The following is a 25,504-nucleotide window of genomic DNA, read 5'->3' on the forward strand; positions in this document are numbered from 1 at the left end:
CCCTGGGATTATCTAATCATTGTTTCCTCCCACCTTTGTGTTAGTTCCTTATTGTGTATGGTAAGGAATCACCAACACAGACAAAGAGAATAAATTATGTATTGTAACAATGAACGAGGAATCCCAGTATTTATAAGCTCCTCATGTCTCTAAGAAAGAGATATTTCTATTTAAGAAAGAGATATGTCTATTTACCAAGAGTTGTATCTTATCTAAAAACACACCACTTCTGTGAATAACTAATTCTAACGCTTAATTAATTCTGCTATTGGTTGGTGAAGCAACACCATCCACCAAGTGGGTGTTATTATATAGGTGATCACACCATATATTTAAGAAAAAGATATCTATTTACCCAGAGTTGTATCTTATCAAAAAACACACCACTTCTATAAATAACTAACTCTAACGCTTAATTAATTCTGCTATTGATTGGTAAAGCAACACCATCCACCAAGTGGATGTTATTATATAGGTGAGGATGCACCATATTATGGTGTGATCACCTATTACTATTATATACTAAGGGAAAAGCTTATATCCAGTGGCTAATTCCATAGGACACGCTAGGATACAGACACGTGTCTGCATCTTAACGTGTTCAGTGGAATTGACCACTAGACACAACTCACACTTTGATAATAGCATTGTCACGTTGCCTACCACGCCAACCCTGCCAAATCCCACAGTGCCACCATTGCCAAGCACCCAATTTTCATATCTTCCAAAAGCCACATTGCTATTATTATCTGCCGATCCGTTACCATCACTGCCAACCAACCAACCAAATGTCCCCTAGTTCACATTGCCACCATTACCAAGTGCACAAGTTTCACCTTTGCCTACCATCCCAACGGTTCCCTAGGCAACACTACCTCCGCTCCCATCTATTCCAATGCCCACCCCAACCACTATCCCAACACTTTCTTTCCCTCTTTACACCCACTTCAAATTGAGCTACTTATGCTGGAACCGTAACATTTATATTCATCTTTCGCCTAGCCTTTTTTTTTAATGGTTCAATGCCTTGGAGTCTTGATAAATAATAGAACCTGTATAGTTCTTATTTGAGTTTGTTTACAGGCTAGACACTAGCAAGTCCTTATATATTTATTAGTCTTACAGATTCTTAGGCTTCATTTTTCATGCATCATGATTCATGCATTCCTTAGTTGTATCAAATTGCAAAAGGCTCTTCTATTGTTGTTTAGGTAGTCATATCAGCTTGCAAAAGGCTGTTCTATTGTCGATCTTAGTAATGGAAAAACGATCCTATGGTTTGTAATTTGTTACAGTTATATGGTCCTATCTAAATTTAATATTTTAATTTTCAGATCATTATTTGTTGGAAGCGTCCCCAAAGGGGCCTCTCTCTCTCTCTCTCTCTCTCTCTCTCTCTCTCTCTCTGTGATGATGAAGAATAAATGTTAGTGAATGGGAGAAGAATGAGGTGGGTTCCGTGACCCATTAGAGAAAGAGCCAAAATGAAGCCTCTCTCTCTCACCGGATTCTCTGTAAGACTTAACTTTGACTCTGACTCTAATGGGTCACGGAACCCATCTCATTCTTCTCCCATTCACTAACATTTATTCCTCATCATCATCAGAGAGAGAGAGAGAGAGAGAGAGAGAGAGTCCAGTCAGGTTAGAGAAAAATATATATATGAGGCATTAACTATTAAAGGTGTTTTTTGGGATCAAAAGTGATGATGTAATGACACGTGGAAATGGTATGAAAATAGGTGTGAGATGGGTTGTGGTCATAGATTTATTGTTTTAGCATTGCCATTCTCAAGCACTAATTTGAGCCTAAACAGCTTGAAAAACTTTTGGACACGACCACAGCACTGATACTTCAGACAATACCATCTCTGCCCAAGGTCACTTCGCCTTCCTTTGCCAGGGATGCTGACTCAATATTCTCTACCAAAGCCCAAGATGCCACTATTGCCAAGCTCCCATCCCAAATACCCTCTTAGCAAACACAGGTAAAAACCCACATTGCCACAATTGCCTACCTGATGCAGGACCGTTTAAGAAATTCAGCACTAGATTACGTTTCTTGATGAATTCTTGAATAAGGAGTGATGTTTAAGAGTCTAAGTTAGAAGAGAATGAATGTTGATGGCTGTTTGGGGCTGAAACAGGGGATAAACAAAAAATAACGTAAATAAACACTAGGCAATCACACCTAGGTCTTCCTAAGCATCACTCTTAGGGTTCCTTGGCATCACACCTCGGAGAAGTTTGCATCACACAAACAAAAGCTTAAAATAATATGCTGAATTTTATATATCAAAATATTCTACAATAACATGACTACAAAAGAGTCTTTATATAGAAGCTATAGTTATCCTTTTCCTAATAGGACTTAGCGTGCATTTGAATATCACTTATTTTGCTAAAAATTGAAAACTTATTGCTGAAAACATTGTAGCAAAATATTTTTTATTACTGCAAATTACTATTCACGCGTTTTTATCACTTGGCTAGTCCATGAACAGTGCCATGGGACCAACCAAAAAAAATGCAACGCACGAAAACGCAACATAGCCGCTACGCAAATGCACCTTTAGACTCTAAATAACCTATTCTTAGGATGAATAGAAATACTAATAATAATTAAATAAAAGACTTAATAATACGTAAACATAAAATAAGGCTCATGGACCTTTGGTACCACCAATGACAGCCTTTTTCCAAATTTCTAAAAATTACCAAATTGCCCTTTTATTAATAGAACTTAATTAAAACTGATCCAGCAGCTTCTCAGCCTAAAAGACTCAATACTAATAACTAAAATGACCTATCAAAGGTGCAAAGAAGGTCCGACATCCAAACTAGACCACATTTCTTGAATCTTTGCATATTTAATCTTCTTTTACCTTGAGTTCTTCCTTGTCCTCATCACTACCATCCCGTTCCCAACACTGCCAACACACCCAACTCATCCAAAGTCGCTTTTACCAAGCACCCAACTCCTGCCCCAGCCAACAGTGCCTAAATACACATTGACACAGTTGCTAACCTACCACATATCCACCAAGAATCTTGTACCTCAATGGCATTACCCAATTCTCCTAAGGATTAGAGTATGTGTTCAAATACCCCCTACCCTACCTGATGTACGCAAAAAAAAAAGAAAAATCAACCACATACCTGTGCTCCCAACTCAATTAGAATCAACTCCGCCAAAGTCCACATAGCTGCCACTTCCAAGCAACCAACACCCACTTTCTGCAAGTCCATCTTTGCCAAACATGCCTCAAATCCCCTCCATTCCATCAAAAACAACTTTGCCAATGGTGCTTCAATCTCCTCCATAAGACTAAGAAAAAATTGGTAGAGGTTGATCTGAACCACCAATTATTCATGCCTCATCGCATCCCCATCAAACTGAAAAACTAGCCCTTTTGATGCTACAGTTCTGCCTTTCCTCCGACAATAAATAAATGACCCTTGAATGTGGCAGCCATACAGAGTCTTTCAATCCTGGCTTGTTGCTACTATCTAGGATGTCTCAAGTTAGCCTAAGTATACTTGGTAGAGATTGTAAAAACTAAAAAGTCATATTTCTCTTTCCCCCTACCTAAAATAAATAACCAAATCACTTGTGATATTGTCATCTAGTCCTCAAAATATTAGATAAGTTGGTCATTTTACTCAAAATGTTGATTTTTTAACTTCCCAAACTTAAAATTATGAAGGCCACAAAATACAAAATTAAACAAAACAAATGAGCAAAGACACCCACCCCCACCCCTTCTCCCTGAGGGTTCTCCCCTCCCCACACACCACCCCCCCCCCTCCTCTCTCCCCCCACCCAAAAAAAAAAAAATCGAAGATATCAAAAAGAATGGTAATTACCTATGGTAGCCACAAAAGATGATCATGGGGGTGGGGGAGACATTATTTAGCACAAACTATAAAACCAGCTCTAAATTCAACCGAACTCAGGATCATGCTTCTATCCTTCCTACAATGCAATGAGCCAACATGCTACACTTTGCTTTTTTTTATGGAAATTATTCATTAATTAAATCAAAAATTAAGCTACTAATACATAATATTAAAACAAACATTCAAAATATTGCGTTCCTCACATTGAAATTGACATGGGAAAAAAATAAAGAAGTACAAATTGGTCAACCAATCTCAGGTTACGGAGAAAACTAATTCAAATCATAAATCAACTTAAAAGTGAGGTTTCTCTGCTGTCTTTTTACTTTATAATTGCTTTCACAAATTTAGGAAGGCACCAATGTGCTGAACAGCATAAAGATCAGCACAGTGCACAGAGTAAACAAATTTACAACAACATCAGTAAAATTAGAAACAGGGTATTTTTTCTGTATGAATTGAAGATCATATATACAGTTCTTAAATTTTCAGATCGCCACCACCTCTCAAGAATAATTCAATATTTATCTTAAGCATCTACCTGTAATTAATTCTTCTATGAATTTCCCTCAAACAATAAATTAACCAATGGCAGGCTTATCTGCAAATCTGCTGACATATTTAGCACATCATTGGAGCAAGGCAGGAGAAAAAGGGCTGAACATACCAGCTCCTGAAATGCTGCCTTGATGACAGGTTCAATAATGCTCACAATGTTCGCACCCCACATATAAGACATGGCCAAGTCTCTCATTGTTTAAAAAACACCAAATCTCGGCTACAATTGGCTTTGACAGCCTCCTCCAACTTCTCCACCCGGTCAAAATCGACTTTGAAAGTGACCATGCTGATACCATCTTTACCAGTATCATAATCCTGTTTGATGTCTTCAATTTGAAAAGATTGTAACTGTAAATACCAAGCACAAGATATGAGTAACAAACATTAAGTTTAACTTTTCAAAGACGCAAGGTCTCTACTCTTCATTTATGCCATATATTGCCATACCAAAAAAAAAGGTTTCACCAAGGAAAAGCATCTGATAACTTATCAGCAACAAAAAAAAAAAAAAGCATCTGATACTTACCACAAAAAATAAATAAATAAATAATAAAGGACTTCATTTACCATAGCATTTTACATCTGTTCCTTTTAACAGATTAAATGACATAAATGTACTTATACCTTAACTCAAAAGAATTTTATCACCATCAATTCACTGATACCAGAAAAGGATAAAGTCAGAACTTAAATTAGAAAGAATTGACTAAAGTCTTCAAAGAAGTCCCACTCAATTATGCCCTCCTTGTTAGACAAGCTGGAAAGAAAAATGCAATCATAATGGTGGCTCATATTAGAGAAGGTAATCTAGCAAAACTTCCATTTTAAGAGTTCATAATCACATGGTTTGTAAAAGTGAATGCTATGTCCGGAATTCAAACAACACAAGATAAGGATCAGTTTAGGTTAAAATAAAGTTCTAAGTTGAATTCAAATAAAATCATGCAGGAGATTAGCGGATTAGCATTGCATTCATTTCAAATTGTATTTAAATTTAAACAGGAGTTGCCTTGTAGTTAAATTCAAATAGGATTTGGATCCTATGTTTTAGGAGGTGGTTGTGATGAGGCAATCTCCTCATTAGTATTAATGTACGTAGAGGAATATGAATGAAGCAAGCAAAAAATAACCCAAAAAGTTTATTCTCCCTCTCAAGTTCATGAAGCTAGTCACCTCAAATCGACTAAGTTATCTTTCAATTATCCCGGTCATAACAGATGGTAAAATAAGAAAAGAGATAGAAGGAGGGCAGTCAAGGTATTACTATTTCATTGGCAGAGACTTATCATGAAGATCAATAACAACCAAAAATGTCCTTAAAAGAAGCAAAGAGAAACTTTTTCTTCCCAGATCAGTTATGTCATATACATAATTCAAACCATGCGAAGACATAAAAAACAAATATGATCTCAGATCACCTGATGGTATAGAATGCCCAAAAGATCAAATGGAATCTCCACACCCATTGGAACCTGCAATCATATTCATTCCAATTATTTATCCCAAGAAATTTCCTTTCCCAATGATAAATAGCCTCAAAATTAACTAACAAATTTCCATGACATATATGTAATTATCTTCACATACTTTTTTATTTAAGTGGAACAGCATGCAGCGGCAATCATAACTCATAAGTAAAGACGCATAAAAACCCCAAAAGAAATTCAATACCTTAGATTTCACAACACAAGTTGGGGCATTTCTTAGGCACTCTGATGTAACTCCTCCATAGGCCCTGACCAATCCTCCAGTGCCTAGTTTGATGCCTCCAAAATACCTGGTATTTAATTGGAGCAAAAACAAGAAGTGCAACAAAATATAACCAACCTAAGCTTATGTATATAACACAACTAATTTAAAGCTGAGAATCCAATCCACACATGAGAACTCAACATAACAATATGTACTCGGGAAAAATTAACATTATGAGCTTTTTTTAATCTTTTTGAATTAAAAGTTAAAGCATCATACATGTAAAAGAATATGATACTTATCATTCACGAGAAAGTCATGGAAATGCTTACCTGATCACAACCACCATAACTCTATCTATTCCTGAAGAAAGAATAGCAGAATGTATTGGCTTGCCAGCTGTACCCGATGGTTCACCATCATCATTAGACCGATATTGATCTCCAACCTGAGATGCAGAAGAACATGGGACTAAATTGAGAAAACCATGTCAAAGACAACCTTCTTTAATGGACTTCCATCATCTTTTGCATGGCAGAATATGCTGTTTAGCTTCCAGAAAAATGAAATATGCAATGCATATGGGTCTGAATAGGAAATTGTTAGGGAGTCTACTACCCAACTCTCTTTCCCTTGGAAAACCGTTTGGCAAAGTTCCAACAAAGGTTAGTTTCTTCCTTTGGACAGCTGCTTTGGGGAGGATTTTAACTACCGATAATTTGAGGCATAGAGTTGCTGTGTTTGACTGGTGTTGCATGTGCAGGAGAGACGGGAGACTATTGATCATTTACTTATGCATTACCCTATAGCTAGAGAGTTGTGGAACATGGTGTTTTCATTATCCAGGGTTCAGTGGGTGATGCTAGGTGGGGTTAAAGAACTTCTAGCTACCTGGTCGCACAAGTTCAACAGGCCATGATCCCTCATTCTCATATGTGGGGTATTTGGCGAGAAAGGAATGCTTATTCTTTTGAAGGAAGTGAGAGATCAACCCATGACTTGAATCTATCTTTTTTTCAGACCTTCTTTGAATGTACAAATGCTTCAGGTGTTTTTACTTTTGTTTCTCTGGCTGATTTGCTTGATTGTTGTAAATTTTTATGCACTGTAGTTTTTATTGCTGGTTTTTAGCACACTGCCTGTGTGCTTCGGTTCCTTGTATTATCTTTCTTTTATTCAATGAATTTTTATTTATTTATCCCAAAAAAAAAAAAGTGGCCATAGAAACTTATAAAATAAAGCTTAAAGTTATTCCTCAATTTCTTTTTTTCCAACTTTGAACCACTCTTCCACACTCATTCTGAGGACATAAAAACTACAAGTCTAATGTTGAGAGCTGAAACCCTCATCAAGGTCCCCACAAGTTTGCATTAGAAAGAAGAACACGAACAAGTTTGTAAACCCAAAGGGTGAGGAGGGATCACTCAGGTGAAAGTGAAACATAAAAGATTTCACTATCAAACTGCCTTCCTCCTACAAAATACTATAAGGTAACAAGACAAGGTAAATTGTTGAGGATCCATAGCCGACCCCAAAAATTTTGAGACAAAGGCGCAGTTTTTTTTTTTTTTTTTTTTTTTGAAGCAAAGACTTAGTGCTGTTGTTGTTATTGTGTTCTGAGAAGCCTAACCCAATTAAACTTATTATTATTAGCAAAGGAAATTGCATATAATAAAATAATGTAGTACCTTGTACGCCCAGCAGTTGTGAGTAGCACGTGGATCTCGGACCTAAAAAGCAATCAAAACATTCAAGCTTATTCTATGAAACATTCAAAAAAGATGAGAAATAAAGAGCATGATCATAAATGAATCAAAGGTGGTAGTGTTAGAAAAGAAGCAACATAGGAATCGTGGCATACCATACCAGTAAAGCAATGTTATTGTTATTATTATAATTGGGCAATTGATCAAAATGGGTGGGAAGGAAAGGAAAGGAAAACCTGGGAAAGGAAAGAGAAGGCGGATTGCTCGTCGGAGATAGGGCCAGCGATGGCGATGAATTTGCTCTTCTTTATTTCCTTCTCGAAGCTTACTCTCTCTTTGATGGTCGTGAACGCACCTGCACCCTTGCTACTGCTCGCAGTCACCATCGCTCTCTTGGCTCCGACTAGGGCCACCAGTGAGGCGGAGATACGGTGGTTTAACTTCTGGTAGCGGTTATAATAAGTGGGTGTTGTTATTGATGATATTGATAGTAGTGGCATTTGTTTTTGTTTTCTCACTTCTTTCCTTTGTATTTGCATTTGGGTTTTGGTTTGGGTTTTATTATTATTTATTATCGCCTACAAAAGTGTCTACTTGACGAGTGACGACCCACCAGTTTCACAATTTTTTTTTTATTTAAATCTTTTCCCCTCTTATCTTTTCCGTATTGTTTCTTTTTTCCCCATATATAATTATATGCCTCTCATTCTTAATCCTATTTTTCATAAAAAAAATTTCACAGTTGATATTCGTTAATATGATTCAAAAATATTTTTAAATAAATTATCCCACCTCTCTTGTAAGAGGAGACCTGACAAGTTAAATATTCAAGCCAAAAGAAAAGGTAGATATCATATATATATATATATAAAGAAAAGGTAAAGATCAAAGACTTGGTGAACAGGGAATGGGGAGCTAAGAATTAATGATTGATATATATTTTTTTCCTTAATAACATAAATGACAACGCTTACTTTCATCTCACAACTCAAACCTCAATAAAACGTTTGAGCTGATCTATCACCACCTGCTCTTCTCAATGGTACACCAGAATTTACAACAGGAGGGTTAGCAAAGGCAAATTGCCCAAAGTCAGTGTCCCTACTAGTACTACTACAACCTAACTGGCTGCAAGACTTTCTACGGTGTCTAGTTGTGTCAGTATACAAAATTGCAGAGTTTCCATCCCCATTCAAATCCTCTCTCCAGCCGTTCCGTCGGGATGCTTGCCTCCAATCGTAATCATCCACTTCTGGATCTGCATCGAAGTCTCCATAGGAGGAAGATGGAACCGAGTCTGATGAAAGCCCATAATTGTTATACCAACTGCGTCCCACTTCACCAAATATGTAATCAGACAAGTCTCCTGTGCTGGCAGAGTCTTTGATGCTCGCTGTGCTGCAAGAACTTGCGTCTGAGCTGCTGAAAAGGGAGGAACTCTCACTCGCTGAATCAATAGCAGAAATTCTTTGCATCGAATGGATTCTCCAATCATCTGGATGGAATGATTGATTGTTGTGTCTCGCAGGCTTCTGATGTGTTACCGACTCTGTCTTTAATCTTCTGCCACTACAAACTCGTGGAGTGCGCCTAGTAATAAAATAAGAGTTAACACTTTGAAAATGAAGTCTATTCTGAAAGAAAAATAAAAAATAAAATAAAATATGCAAAGTTGTGCTCCACAGACATGTTACCTAGCGTATAGAAGCATGTACGCCCCCTCTAACAAGACCCTCTCCAATTCCACAGGTTCCACCTACATAAAAAATGGGTGCCACCAATCGGTCTAAAATTAAGAGAATAGAACTCAAGCCACTCATTCTTAGGTATCATCTAGCATTAGATATTATAATCAAGAATACATGCATCAACTAAAGCACCCATAAAAACACAATTACCCACAGACACAACTCTCTATGAAGTTCTCATCCAAATGAATGATCCACAAGATGGCAAAACATAAGTATATTCGTACGTTATGGAATGAACATCAGCAACAAAGATTTCAATTCAGAACATGATGATTGATTGCCTCTTTCATCTGAGATGCAAGCAGATTTTGGCAGTAAATATCCAGAAAGATCTGAAAACCCCTAGGTTCAATAGAACTTAAGGTCCCTCATGTCCCCGAACCCAAAAGAGTAGAGAGATTCAAAGAAGAAGCGTATATAAAAGAAAAAGTCAGGAACCCAACTTGATAATATATGTACTGATACTAAAAATAGACAGAGAACTTACCGTGCTATCATCTATCCTGAACCACTCCCCATTGAAATTCTTTACATAACACACATAGTGACCCGAAAACGCAGTATCCATGATATCCAAATGAACCACTACTGCATAAAGACTGTACAAAGGAGAATTATCATTTATTCCACTTATATACGGGGTCATGTTGAGGACCTCAGGAAACTGAATTGATTTGTTTAACTTCTCAAAGTTACCAGACTGCAAGGAATTGAAGAAAAGACGTTAGAACTAAAAATAGCATGAAGTACCAAAAAGAAATTAATAATCACAAACTTACTCGAAATCGCTTCAACACAATCGTTAAAATATTTGGCGCCTCCAATATTGTCAACTTCTTTCTGGCCTTTTCATAAGATTTACACCTAGATTAAACCAGTAAAAAGAAGTCAAATGATCAAACTTATAAATAAAAATAATGCACATAATCAGAGGATTCGACCAGAAAATAGAAAAAAGAAAAAACATTTTAAAACTAAGTAACAAAGATGGTTCAAATTACTGACATAAATCTAAGCTTCACTCTTCACAACTCATAATCAAATGTGAAAAGTGTGACATAGATTAAATTGCAGAAACCATAACGAACAAGTTTGGCTCAGTTTGTTCTAGTTATTGGTCTCAAGTTCAAAACTTAATATGATGTTCTAACAGTGTAATTACCCCACCCCCACCCACACCCCAAAAAGAAAAAGAAAAAGAGAGAGAAAGGATAACAATCGCATGAGGTCTGAAGTATTCTCAAACTCTCCTTTAAAAAAGCTCTCTTTTTTCTTTGTAATTACACACATACGAATGGATCTTGAACCAACAACCTAACCCTCCACCTTGCTCTTACAAAGTGAGGAGGTGAAAAGTGTGACATAGATTAAATTGCAGAAACCATAACTAACAAGTTTGGCTCAGTTTGTTCTAGTTATTGGTCTCAAGTTCAAAACTTAATATGATGTTCTAACAGTGCAATTACCCCACCCCCACCCACACCCCAAAAAGAAAAAGAAAAGAGAGAGGAAGGATAACAATCGCATGAGGTCTGAAGTATTCACAAACTCTCCTTTAAAAAAGTTCTCTTTTTTCTTTGTAATTACACACGTACGAATGGATCTTGAACCAACAACCTAACCCTCCACCTTGCTCTTACAAAGTGAGGAGGTGTTATCTCAGCTAGAACTCATTGGCATCCTATAAAAACATTCTATAAGTCTCCATAAAAGCTTCTAAACTACCTGGAAAACAAAAACTCAAACAAAAGGTGTTGGGCATAGAATATAAAATAAGGTGCCTGACCATCTAGCACAAAAAAACCAACTTCCTCACTCCAACGTCTTCAACCCCCAACCAAAGAAAAAACCAAAAGAAAAGGGAGAAAATAAACCACAGTTGCAGACCACAATCTTGGTGCTGGGAATGGCGATAAAAGGTCTAACGAGGCAAATAAAGCAATACAGGAGTTCTCTTGTTACAGGAAAAATAAGTACTCTAATCAATGTGTGAAAGCATAATCAGTACACAGATAAACTGAGCAGAAGGCACTACAGGACTTCTCTTGTTAAAATAAAAGTGAGCGTTATGAGCATTTGATCCAAATGCGCGCAAATGAACCAACCTGCTGCAATAGTACTTGTTCTCTCGGTCCAAGATTTCAGTAGCTGTAAATTGAGTAAGAGCCTCTTCAAGAGTTCCAATGTCCCCATCTATCTCAACAGTAAGATCCATCATCCGCTCATATTGCTCAGATTTGGCAAAGCACTTCATGCACTTTATCTGAGAATCCCAGTCATGGCAGTTCAAAACAGGAATTATTAACAACACCAGAATGACTTGTATTATGGTAAGAAGACAATCAATTATTTAAGTGCATGAGCCTATGTGAAACATCAAAATAAGGAAGAACCTTAGATCGAAGGTAACCCCCAAAAGTCAGGCCAACTAAAGTTGTTTCTTGTGCCACTGGACCCTCAGCCCCAGCTCCCTTAAGGCAAACAGATTGCATTGTATCAACAGCATACCTGTCATCTTAGTAACTGATCATGTGGTACACATTTGAGGAGCAGAAAAAAGAAAAAGAAAAAAAAAAGATAGATTCTCACGTTAAAATTTATAAATACAACTGGTCAAGTTTTTAACTTGGCTAACCTCAAAAATTCATGGGCATCTTCTTCCCTCCCATGTCCAAGATGACTTCCAATTTTATGTATTTTGGATAGTATCCCAATGGGAGACAACGGGGAATAGCCTTCTTTTGCCTTCTGAATTAGACATTCAAACTCACAAATAAAACACCATCCCTTCTTTCGGCCTGGGAAAGAGACAAACATTGTATAATAAGAGAGACATTATGCACATTATCCTAATAGTTATATTGATAAGTACAAAGTCCTAATAATTGAACAAGTCATAAGCCCACAGTAGAATCATGAAGAGAAACTTGCATGATTTAGAATGAAGCCCTTGAAGAAGATAAGTAGTAAGAGGACGAGTATATGCCAAGCATTGGAGCACAGCATTAGCATAACAGCTGCAAAAAAGAAAAGTTTATAATTAGAAAAAGTATTAATGAATAAAAATAAAATAAAATAAAATGCCTTGGCAAAAATGGTCACTTGTGAGATGGGCTACCCCCCAACTCCATGATATAGATGCCTTGGCAAAAATAAAATAAAATAAAATGCAAAGGATGTTTCAGAGAGAGAAAGAAGCAAAGGATGTTTCTGTGTTCTTATTATACATTGCAAGGAATAGAAAATGATGGCATAAAACTCCACACCGAGAAGAGGCAGAAAGAACAGCACTAGCAGCGGAAGTAGGAGTGAGAGAATATGGATATGGGTAATTAGATGACAACTCTTCTTTACCCCTTTTTTTAGCTAGTATCTTTACTTATATATAGCTGCTCTTCAATTGTAGCCATAACATACTTACCTTTTTTTTATAAGTAATAAAAAATATATTATAAAAAGAAGATAGGTGTCACCTGAGTATACAGTGAGTATACAGCCATAACATACTTACTATCTATAGCTTTGGGCAAAATTATGATAATTACAATTTAGGTTTTGAGGCTTATGCCCAGCTAGGAAGCACGGGTGCAGTTTGGGTGCAGGTGCGGTGCGGCACTCAGCAATTTTTGAAAAAGTAGGGTGTGAGTGCGGCGGGATACGTTTATTAATATATTATTAAATATATTTTTATTTACAAATTATTAAATATAATTTCATAAAACGGTAAACATATACCAATTTAAGAGCAATAATAACTACAAATAATTCAGTAATTTCAATTTAAGTAATTTAACCTACAAATAATTTGACAAACATATAATAAGATAATAACTAAATAAGAAATCAACTCAAGTTTTTTTCTTTTTTAACATGTGTTTCGGCTGGTTTCTCAGCCAGTTTCGGCAAATTTCAGCCGGTTTTGGCCCGAATCAGCGCAAATCGGTCCAAATCAATCTGAGAACAAAAAAAAAGTGGCAAATCGGCACATCGATGCAAGTCAAGTGCAGGTGCGGTGGCCCTAAAGCCACACCCGTGCTTCCCAGATACCCAGCTTCCTAGAGATACATAAAAGTCACCCTTGCCTCTTACCCATTCAACTCTGAGCTATATAAAAAATTTCCCCGAGAAAAGTAATATACCTTAGTAAGAAAATTGATGAGAATTTTAAAAAAAGGAGAAAAAGAAAAGAGAGAACATGAGGACATCAAAACACAAAACAGTACTGTTGTAGGTGAGAGTAATAGGGTATCCAAGTATTATCAAAGCCTTATAGGAAATCTCTCCAGTTTCAACTCTACTATCTATATCCAAAAGGTGGTAGAATGTAGACCCTTGTTAAAATGATACTAACAATACAATAAAATTAAAAATAAAATGGCTAATTATATAAAGATTTAAAAACGAAATCTAAAGGCAATAATAAGGAAGTAGACTATAAGCTTAGTTCGTCATATATTACAGACACATGAGTCATTCTTGCGGTATTTTTTTCATGTAATTTATTTTTACCAATGAAATTTTAAATTAAGGAGACATGAAGTGATAGGGGAAATACGATGGAATTTAAAATAATAATAATAATAACACACTATACAAGAAAGACATTATTCTTCTGCATAAATTTAGCAGCCTTATAATCCAAAGCTGTAAAGTTTATTACCTGTTCCCACAATTTGTAAGGCCAAATGGACGTAGTTCCACCTTATCATAACAGTAAAGTTTCATGAAAAGTTCGTATGGAAAGACTATCTGTCAAAACAAAACCAAGTTTTGGAAAATAATCAATACAAGTAATAACACAGAAAATATTGAGGCAGCTATAGGACAGATAGTCATGAATCCCACCATGGGGTGATCAAAATGATTATGCATGTGTACTTTTAATCACATGACCTATTTAATAATCATATGATTTCTTGAATGATTCAATGATTCATGTAATTAAAATACATGGGAAGTCATTTGACTTTCCACATACTGGATTAAGGGAAATTTCCCAAACTGTTTGCGAAAAACAATTATCCTATCAAGAATAAATAAATCATTTTTGTAACCACCTTGCAATTGTTCTTTCCACCAATCTCGTTGCCATGATCTAAAAGATTAGGCTTTGACTCTTTGGAGGCTTTAAACTGCTGTACAACTTTTCGCACAGATGTTTTCAAGCCATTACGAACATTTTGTGGCAAGCTTGGGATGCTACCAACTTTTGCAGGTAAGGCATGATAAGCTTCAATTTTTGCAGACTTGGGATGGGAAATTGACTGTCCTCCAATGGCTGAAGATGGACGACCATTAGGTGTATTAGAGGACAAAGACTTCACTTCTTTACGCTTAAATAATTCAGAATCATCTTCCCCATCATCAGCTACAGAATCTGACCCTGATGGTGAACACCTAAATTTAGTAGCATCTGCAACTAATTTTCCTGCCAAAGCGGATCCTGTGGGCTTACTATTGCCAAAAAATTTTGGCTTAACATCATTAGTTATAACTGGAGCGGGCTTAGAAAATTGTGATTTGAAGTCAGCCCTTTCATCAATATGACCAGATTTCTTCTTACTTGATTTACTTGCACAAGAAATACTATCTACATAATTTACCACATTAGTAGACTGTGTAGGTAGCACCTTAGTTAGTTCCATCTCATTAGAACTAACGGCTGTACCAACCATATCAGTGGCAACATCATCAGAAAGAGGTTTCTCTAATTCATCCTTAGTGCCAGACCTAATGACCTGATTGGAAGAAATATCTATAGATCGTTTACTTCTAGCACGAGATGGAGAGGAGCCAGCAGACAATGAGGCACTAGGAGACGCAAAACCAGAATGTGGTCCTTTGGTATCTGCAGAAGACCATAAAATATTAACATCGTCCATCATTATTCAAGCATTATAAAAAATTTCAGATTCTTCTTCTATCCCAAAATTATTACCATTAATTTCAGACTGTCTTTCCAAAATTGATTTCCCATCAAAGTCACTTTCCTCTTCGAACGGCATGGTGGCAATTGGAGGACAACATTCATCTTTGTGACCTTGTCTCCAGTGCAAAATCTGGCACTTGCCAGAACTACAACCAAAAAAATAGGCAAATTTGAAAGTGAATAACTATCCTAGCAGTACCCAAGGGGGCAAAATAATAATAATAATAATAATCATAACAGACACAAAATTACAGCCAGTAGACAACCAAAATCAAATAGTGAAACATACAATAAGAGATCACAAAAGCCTGACATAGAGCTATTTTTTAAAATTCCACAGTTTACACCATCCAATTGATAAGTTTAAGAGCCAGTGATGTATAGCTAACAAATCTTAGAAGAATAGAGATCCATCTGAGCAGGTTAAATGATCCATGCTAACCATCATAACATTGTTAAGTTTAAATTAAAGAAGAAAAAATTATGCAAGAACATACTTCAACTACATATCACTTTATGAGTAAGCGTGCGCGCGCATGTGTCTGACAAGTCAAAAAAAGATAATAGCTTCCCTCAGGCTGACAATTATACCCCACCTACCAGACAACCAAGACTCCCCTCCCCAACACCAAAAAAAAAAAGAGAGAGAGAGAGAGAGAGAGAAAAACATAAACAACAAACCAAGTAAATAAATTAAACTCATTTTCCTTAATAATAATATCCTCTAAAAGAATATAGAAAAAACTTTACAACCACGGACGCCGGTTCACAAACTCAATTGCTTGGAAAACACTAATGTAATCAAGCATAATCAAACAACCAGATTACCAAAGAATTTAATTATAATCAATATTCATCTAACAGCTCAACCAGAAATGACAGAAGAAATTCACCAAAACAAAATCCAATATCATCATCAAAGAATACATGATGATATTACTTTTAGTTAAGCAATATCATCACGTTTCTCTTTGTAAACTTTTTCGCTCAAATGTCAAAGCATGTGCAACATAGGAAAAGTTTACAAAGAGAAAATCAAATTAATCAATAAATACAATAGCATCTGCTCTCTGAAGAAAGAAAACATGTAATTATGACTCTATTCTGTTTTAGTTTGGTACGGTGATAAAATTAGATTGACCAACCAAAATGTAAGGTGGCATTACCGACTATCTTGGCCCAGGAATATAAATAGTTTATTCTGCCCAATATAATCTGCTAAAGTTTCAAGTTTTCATAGCAACAATGTATATTACACAGTATGTTTGGATGGATGGGGAGGAGGGGATAGAGGGAAACGGTTTAATTTACCCTGCTTGGATGTTTTTTAAAGGGAGGGGGAAAGAGTTGGGGGCATTCCTACCCCTCCAAACCACTCAATTTTAATTCCCCCAAGTTGAGGGAATTTGGAAGGGCAGGGGTTCCACTTGTATTAAATTTTTTAAGTTGTCCATTTATATCTATTTCATTAAATTGAACAAAAAAGAGAGGTATGATTGTCAATTTATATGATGTCTTATCATTTCTTCAAACAAAGGGGGATATCTATTGCCCCCCCCCCCCCCCAAAAAAAACACTAAAAGACACTAAGACCACATGGAAATACAATCGAAGGAGTGAGAATAGTTACCAAACAACATTAATCTAAGATAGAGAAATGAATCAACAAGAGACATCCCACCTTCTTCACAAATCTTCGGTTTGGGTTGATAGCAAAGTTCTGAGGATCTCCAATAGTCAAGAAAATAAATCCTCAGAAAGCCCAAGTGAGTTCTTTGACCTAAATATTACAGCACAAGGAAAGTACCTAAATTCCTGCTGGTTTTCAATCTCACACTCCTAAATGAAATAGACCTTACGGATAGTAAATGCTACATCCTCAACATACGTGTCTACCAGAATATTATCAAAAACACTAGTGCACTTGATTCTACTTGTATCTGCTTCGTGTCTACCAGCATATTATGTAAAACACTAGTGCACCTTTTTTTATAGGTATAAGACACTAGTGCACTTGATTGTACTTGTATGTGATTTGTGACAACGCAAGGACTTAACATATCAAACTAGAACATTGGGCACTGCTTTATACCCAAAAAGAGATTGATTGTACTTAATGATTTACCCTTACTACAATCCTGTTCTCTTTTGAAAAGTACTAAAAAAATCAATAACAAACATCTCATCACACAGACTGCAAGTCCAATTGAAGAAGAGGATAGTTTAAACAACCCTACGCATCAAAGTATAGCCTTGGCCGCTGATGCATGTCTACCCCCTTAACGGTACCATCAATCACAAAACTTGACTCCATCACGACCACAGTAATTAGATAAGTGGCTGGAGCTCATAAGCATAAGCATAAGCCTCAAGCTCACCCCAAATGAAACACATTTCTTACCCACAATAACAAACAAGGTCGGACAAGGAATTTCTAAACCCATGTTAAGACTGCTCGAGGAGCACCGGTAATTCAATGTCTTGACGAATATTATCCCTCTAGACTGCTAACAAATTAACTTCTTAGACAGTATGCATTGTATTTGTCCCATCCCTAAATGGTAATATCACCCACACCCATCTCAAAATGAAGAGATTCTTTGTCAAATAATGCAACACATTTCCTAAAGTTCTAAGCTTTCATTGCCTTTCAATCACTTCAAGAATCAAAATAAAGGAATACGAAAAAAAAAGTACTACACAAGCAACCAAACACAAATTACCAAAATTGACAACAAAAATTCTCAAAAGTACGAACCAGTATCTAGTAAGCTTGCACTGAGAGCAGCGCATAGTGGTGGGACTATAGCACACAGCACACTGGTATTGCCCTACGACTGAAACGGGTCCGTACTGTACAGTAGCTTCGACCTCGGCCATGGCGGCCTCTTCGGAGGCCATAGCCACAAGCCTCATGATCTCCTCCTTCTTCGCTTCCGCATCCTTCCACTTGTGGCGAATCAGCACACCGACAAAGAAGATTAGGGTTAAGAGCGCGATCTCAAACCCTAAGATTCCGGAGACCAGCATTGGCCTTAACCGGCGCCGAGAATCAATCCAGAACAGAGAAACCCTAGGATTGTGATTTTGCTATACATAGATTTCGCGACGGCGGCGGTGACGGTGGTGGTTTTGGACTCGTAAAGGATGAAACGGTCGGTGTTGGCGGTGAAGGTGGAGGGCAAAAATGGAATTTCAGGTGGGACTGGTGATGGTAGTCATGACGATAAGCACAATTATTAAAAATGGAGAATGAAAGAGAGAGGAAGAGAGAGAGAGAGAGAGAGGGAATAAATGGAGTGAGTGAATGAATGATGTGCTATTTTTGTCGTGTGATATTACTACTAGCGAAAAGGTCTCAATTGCTAGTAGTACTAATTTGTCGCGTGTGTTTTACTGAATTGATTTTCTTTTTCTTTTCTTTTCTTTTTTTTCTTTCCATGCACGTGACTAAAAAATTATACGTTCTCAGTCACATCATTTGTTCACTATTTTGTTTAAAATTGTGGACTTTGACTTATAAAATAAAAATGTAATTATTTAACTGATTCGATAATTTTTAACAAATTATAATTTTTTTTTTTAGAAAGAGTTTCAATTTATGACGTCTGTTAGTTAAATTTTAAATTGCTTATTTAACCATAAAAAATTTACCAATTGAACTAACTAAAACTCACTAATATTTTAGTAAAATATGGCATGCGTATGTCTTTAATTTTTTAGTTTGGTTGTTTATTGAAATCAGTTTTGGTGAAAAATGTTTCTTGGAATTTTTATTGATATTTCTTCTTTTGGGTGAGCGCAAATTTTGACAATGAAGTGTGAAAAGTTATGATAGGGTGGGTTTGGATAGAGTGGTTGGCGTTTGCGTTTGCCTTTGAAAATTTTCACGTTTCAGATTTTTTTGGTTTTTTTCTTGCGCACAGATTTCAACCAGAAACATGGTGCATTGTTCACCAATGTGCGTGAACAGTAACCGCACAGTGATGCACTATTCATGTACTTTTCAGTTTTTTTAATTAAAAATGGGACCCGCGACACTATTCACACATTTTAAAAATTATTTTATTACAATGTTTTCAGTTTTCAACTGTGTCCAAACGAACCCATAGTCTTTTTGAATTAAGGCACGAGAGAATATTATTTGAAACATTTTGCCACGCAAAGCTTTTTAAAAAACGAAACGAAACCAATTATTATTGTATTACATAATTGCTGCCAAAAAGTTTTAAAATCAATTTATGCAGTTGATGATGCAAAGAATTAACGGTCACATGTCTAAACGAGTTTTGAAAAAACCTACGGTAGTAAAAGATTACTCATAAATTTATAGAATATGTTTGAATTCACGTTTTACTGTTGCGTTTTCAATTTTTTTTTTTTTCTCCAATGCGTGAACAGTAATGGGTACTATTCATGCACATGGAGTTATTGTGTGAGAGACCAGAGGTACTATTCATGCATTATTCACGCACTGTTCATGAAACCCACAAGCACTTTTTCAGAAAAAAAATATTAAAAATGGGTCCCACAATACTATTCACACATTTAAAAATTATTTTACTACAGTATTTTCAGTTTTCAGCAATAAGTTCTATCCAAACAGACTCATAGTAACACTATTATATTGCCGACAAAAACTTATTTGATACCTACTTAAATTCAAATTATATACGTTGTATTCACTGTTTTTGGGATTTTTTTTTTTTTCATACCTTGGCACAAGCAACATTTGTTGCTTATAGTTATATAGGCCATTGGCTATTACTCCATGATTTTAACCATATCCTATAATGTGGGTCATATAGTGAGTTGGGTGAAAATTGAAGGAACACATCCAATCGTACATTCTGTCATTCACCATTAATGTGACATTGCATGTTTCGAACACATGCCCCTAATTCTTTTTTTTTTCGGTTAAAAGGATGATTCATTAAATAAAAACTAACAAACTACAACCATTTCAGGACAAAATCTATTAAAATACATGCCATTAAAGTCTCCCCTAAAAGTATCCAACAAGTCCACAGGCGGACTATTAAAAACACAAAAAACTAACTGTTGCTCATCTCCCTTCCTCGTCATCACATCTGCATAGCGGTTAGCTTGCCGATAGCAATGCCTAATCTGAACTTGCTGGAAGCGGTTCAGCAATTGTCTGCATTCATCAAGGATAGGGGATATTATATTGTTTACATAGTCTGGGTTTGTCAAAGTAGCCACAATCATACTAGTATCCACCTCAACTATAAGGCATTGTATATTTAGATTGTTACATAAGACAAGCCTATCCCTCAGCCCCCACATTTCTACTACAAAACTACTTGTTGTCCCAATGTGTCAGGAAAACCCCATAATCCATTCTCCGTGTTCGTCTCTCACAACTCCTCCACATTCGGCTCTCTTCAAGTTGCCAACGCACGAACCATCTATATTCAATTTCTTCTATCCACTTAGAGGCCTCTCCCACTGAATCCTCCTTAACACATTGCGAGTGGACTGCCTAGGCAAAGGAACACAGTGCATGAATTCCATAACTTGACTGTCAATGACTGAAGGCAGCTTCAGGTTTGCGTTTTTCCCATTGAAAACAAATTGATTCCTGCTCTTCCATATCGACCACACAGCAAAAGGAAAGAGTAATCTCCAATGAGGTTTGCCATAGATGAAGCTATTGTTTGCTTTTCCATTTGTGCTCAACTAGTCTTGGAGATTAGAATTCCAAAAGTCTTGATTCCAAACCTCAACTCCCAACTAAATCCACACAGCCCTGACTCGCAAGCAATCTCTAAGGGCATGAAGAATTGATTCTGAATCCATTTCACAAATAGGACATCTGTCATCTTCCCCCACTCCTCTGCTCACCAAACAACATTTGACACCTATATTATCATGTGCACATGGCCACAAGAAAGTTTTTATCCTAGGGAGCAATTCAATTTTCCATATCCAACCACATTTAACTGCAATGATAGAATCAACATCCAATGTCATAGAGTAGGCACTCTTCAAATCAAATGACTCTCTCAAACTACCAATCCAGACTAGATTATGGCAACCCCGGTTTGTGGTTGAAACTGGAATTGCTTGGATCATTGCCTTTATTTCTGCAGGAAGAACAAATTGAAGTCGGTCCCAATTCCATCCCAAGTCAATCACAACATCCTTCACCTCCAAATGGTCCCCTTCTCGACTTAGAGGGCCATGAATCAAGTGACAAAGAGGCCCTTTAGGCGTCCAATTGCCCCGCCAAAAGCTTAAATTGCTATCTCTACCAATCGCCCCTAATTCTCACTCTTCTAAATAGGGTTGGATTGTCTAGAACTTGCTTTACCAGTTTATCTTCTTCTTTGTCTTTAACATTCATCCTTACTTTGGACATGGAATCGGTTTTGTTTGAAAGATTTATTGGACAATGTAGATCACATTAGTTATAATTTTTCCAATTCTATAAAAGTATTAAAAGCTTTGATGTTTCTTCAAATATGGATATTATGGAATATATTAAAAAAAAATTGCGATATTGATGTCATTTTTATGAACTACATTCCTCTATATACTAATGGGTTTCAAGGAACCATTTTTCTATAATTACACACCTTTTTGAAAAACTTCCATGCAAGTTCTATCACTTGTTTGATACAGTTCACTTTAGATTTTTTTATTAATGGCAAAACTACAATGTTAGTCTCTCAAGTTTACTTTGTGTACACAATTGGTTCCTCAAGTTTAAAGTAAGTGCAATTGGTCTTTTAAGTTTTCAAAATAAGCAATATAAGTTCTTCGGTTAACTTCCGTTAGTAATGTTACTTACATGGCTAATGGAATAATAATCTGTCATTTTTTTAATAAAGTAACATTTCTTTTTATTAAAAAATTACAAAAATAAATTTTTTTTTTTTTAAACTGACCCGTTCCAATCAATTCTATAATTACACCCTCATCATTCAAATACAATTAGAACAAGACAAGGTATTACTAAAGTTTATGTGCAAAAGTGGCCCCAATATCACTGATAAAAACTACCAAAACAACTGGTTTACAATTTAAACAACTAAGCTAATCTAATTAGATGTTTAAACAATACTAGAAATTAACATATTTCTATACCATTCAAAAGAACCTATCAAACTCAACAATTGTTATCCCTGAGACCCTGACTTCTCAACTTCTCAAAGACATCAAGAGCTTCCATTGATCTTTGCCACAAACACATATAGCCTCTGACATAACACTTTCTTTCTCTCTACAACTTTTATTTTCTTCATTTTCTTTGTGTCCCACTCCCAGCCTCTATATCTAAACCGCTACTTTCTCTCTTATACATACATATGCCTTTTGACACTTAACAATCTTCAAAAAGTCTCTAAAAAGCATAACAGCACAAGAATCATATTCCTATACATAGAATCCAGTCATTGTTGCCACCACCACTACCACGCCTCTGCTCGGCACTTTTGCCAAAACTTGAAGCGAGATCCAACCATCGGAAACAACTGTATCATCCAGTTGTTACGAACACTGTAGTTGTCCTCACATCTTCTTCTTTTTCATCTCTTCCATGATCAATATCGAGCTCTTTGTCTTTACTTTGAAAGATAATGGCCGGTTTGGAACGATTCAATATCTCTCTCATGGGTTTTACTTAAACTAGAACAGGTCAAATTTTTTTTACATAGTAAATTCATTTTTGTAAATTTTTAATAAAAATGTCACATCATTAAAAAAAAAATGACATGTCATTCTTATTTTGTTAGTCATGTAAGTAACACCACTAACAGAAATTAACAGAATGACTTATAATTGCTCATTCTGAAAACTTAAGAGACCAATTGCACTCATTTGAAACTTTTTTTTTTTTTAGGAGAAATACTCACTTGAAACTTGAAGAACCAATTACACACATATGATAAACTTGAGAGACTAATAACATAATTTCGCCTTTATTAATCTTAAAACATAATCTCCACAAATACATACACAATTGGATCTTAGAAATAAAATAATGCAAAGTTTTAAAATTTGTTTATAAAGCAAAATTAACTAACAATACCAAAAATAAGTTATCTTAAACAATTTGTTTTTTTAACTAACAATGATGTCTAGAGATCTTCCAGCGCTTGATTAATCCTCCAAATATATGTAATCATCCTATCCAAACACACAAAGTATGAAAAGTTTTGAAATTACAATAGGATTGTACCACCTTTTTAATCGAAGTCCTGTGTTACAATTTGCATAGGAGTTCTAAAAATTTGAAATCACATTATTAAATTATCAATAATCCATTATATTATTATTTTTTTAACTTTTAAAATGTCACGTTATTTAAAGTACGAGAAAAAGAAATGTGTGTGGTAGTTGATTCAATTCGATTTGTTACACCGCATCTCTTCGTAGTCATTGAATAATCAATTCAATTATTTTATTTTTTTAAGATTTGACTGCCTCATTTTTATTCAATTTTATAAATTCAAATTGCTCCCTTTTTTTTCGGGAATAATTTGATAGTTACAATAGAGAGGAAAGATTTGAATCATAAACATTTTCTGAAAATACTAGGAGGATACATTTGAGATACAAAACTTTTTAAATAACTAATAAAGTTAAAGTAATGTTTTTTTTTTTTTTTATTAAAAGACTAAAACTTTATTCATGAAATTAAAGGCACAGAAACATCATGAATAAGAGCTTATTCTAAAAAACTAGGAAACTCTTCAATCCAAGCAGAGAAATCAACCACACCTAAAACATGTTTAGCTAACAAATGAGCAGGCCTATTGCCTTGTCATCTAACATGAGAGAAAACAACATTTCGAAATTCATGACATTCAGTTAGAGATCCATAAATCACATAAGCAATAGAAGATGGCAGGTGACAATTCTTAAAAGCTTGGACTGTCATAGCAGAATCCCCTTCCAATATAAATTCTCTAATGCCCAAAAGCTTCGCAAAAAAGATGCCAGCTTCGAATGCCTTAGCTTCAACTTCAATAGCACCCAAAGGAGTATGGATCTTCTTACTTAAACCAGCAATGAAATTCCCCTCATGGTCCCTAACTATCACACCAATACCAGTAGCTTTTTGAGATGAGAAAACTGCACCATCAACATTAATCTTATAAAGAGGATAATTAGTTGGAGACCACTTTGCTTCCAGGTAGTGAGATACTTGTTGTGCAGAAACTTTTGGGGAAAAACAAGACACATTCCAATACTCACACTACTGAAAAAGAGTCTACTAGCGAGAAAACAATGCCCTCATAAAAATTCAAATATCGTCGCAAAAGGTTATTAGCGAGGGCAAATGGCCCTCGAAGGCCGTCGTATTTGCCCTTGTTGCTAAAAGAGATTTTGTAACCATACCTTCGCAAATAGATAATTTACGAGGGCAATCTACTGTCGTTACTAAACAAACCCGCCTTCACAAATATATTAGCAAACGACGAAAAAAGTCGACGACTTATTTTTAGCGAGGGGAAGTAGTCGTCGTTAACAACTATTTGTGAGGATCTTTATACCCTCGCAATTAGTTATTTGCGAATTTCAAATTTACGACATACTTTTTAGAGACAAATAATGGCGTCGCTAAAATTTATTTGTGAGAGCTTTTAATCCCTCGCAACTTATTTTTAGCGAGGGGAAGTAATCGTCGTTAAACAACTATTTATGAGAACCTTTATACCCTCGCAATTAGTTATTTGCAAATTTCAAATTAACGACGAGACAAATAATGACGTCGCTAAAGTTTATTTATAAGAGATTTTAACCCCTCTCAATTAGTTAGGAATAATAGTGACAACATTAAGCTGTCACTTAAAACGTTTTTGCAAGGGGTTCAGGGGCATCACTATTCTATAAATTTTTTTAGATGATCATCTAAATAATTTTTGCACCAACTAAGTAAACTCATACCTGCCTTTCTTTGTTTTCCATGACGCACTTCATTCCTATTTGTCCATAATG

At 35.8% G+C, this 25,504-nt stretch overlaps 2 protein-coding genes across 3 annotated transcripts; both read right to left on the reverse strand.

Moving 5' to 3' along the window:
- Positions 1-4,159: 4,159 nt before the first annotated feature.
- On the reverse strand, positions 4,160-8,413 carry LOC142624317 (uncharacterized). Of its 2 annotated transcripts, none has more exons than XM_075797854.1 (6): positions 8,095-8,413; positions 7,841-7,882; positions 6,485-6,600; positions 6,132-6,237; positions 5,879-5,932; positions 4,160-4,786 (listed from the first exon to the last, which is right to left on the reverse strand). In XM_075797854.1, exons 1-6 carry the CDS (start codon positions 8,395-8,397, stop codon positions 4,598-4,600), a joined length of 810 nt encoding a protein of 269 aa, XP_075653969.1. In that variant the 5' UTR covers positions 8,398-8,413; the 3' UTR covers positions 4,160-4,597. The 2 variants fall into 2 exon arrangements, with proteins under 2 accessions (XP_075653969.1, XP_075653970.1); XM_075797855.1 differs by having other exon boundaries at positions 4,160-4,808; positions 8,095-8,410.
- A 338-nt stretch (positions 8,414-8,751) lies between these two features.
- On the reverse strand, positions 8,752-18,706 carry LOC142624316 (ubiquitin carboxyl-terminal hydrolase 17-like). The gene is made up of 12 exons (XM_075797853.1): positions 18,297-18,706; positions 15,548-15,684; positions 14,667-15,457; positions 14,270-14,358; positions 12,541-12,626; positions 12,245-12,407; positions 12,003-12,117; positions 11,715-11,872; positions 10,389-10,473; positions 10,097-10,309; positions 9,553-9,614; positions 8,752-9,448 (listed from the first exon to the last, which is right to left on the reverse strand). Exons 1-12 carry the CDS (start codon positions 18,566-18,568, stop codon positions 8,854-8,856), a joined length of 2,766 nt encoding a protein of 921 aa, XP_075653968.1. The 5' UTR covers positions 18,569-18,706; the 3' UTR covers positions 8,752-8,853.
- Positions 18,707-25,504: the final 6,798 nt, after the last annotated feature.

The sequence above is a fragment of the Castanea sativa genome, chromosome 2 (genome assembly GCF_040712315.1).
Source record: "Castanea sativa cultivar Marrone di Chiusa Pesio chromosome 2, ASM4071231v1".
NCBI classification, from domain to species: domain Eukaryota; kingdom Viridiplantae; phylum Streptophyta; class Magnoliopsida; order Fagales; family Fagaceae; genus Castanea; species Castanea sativa.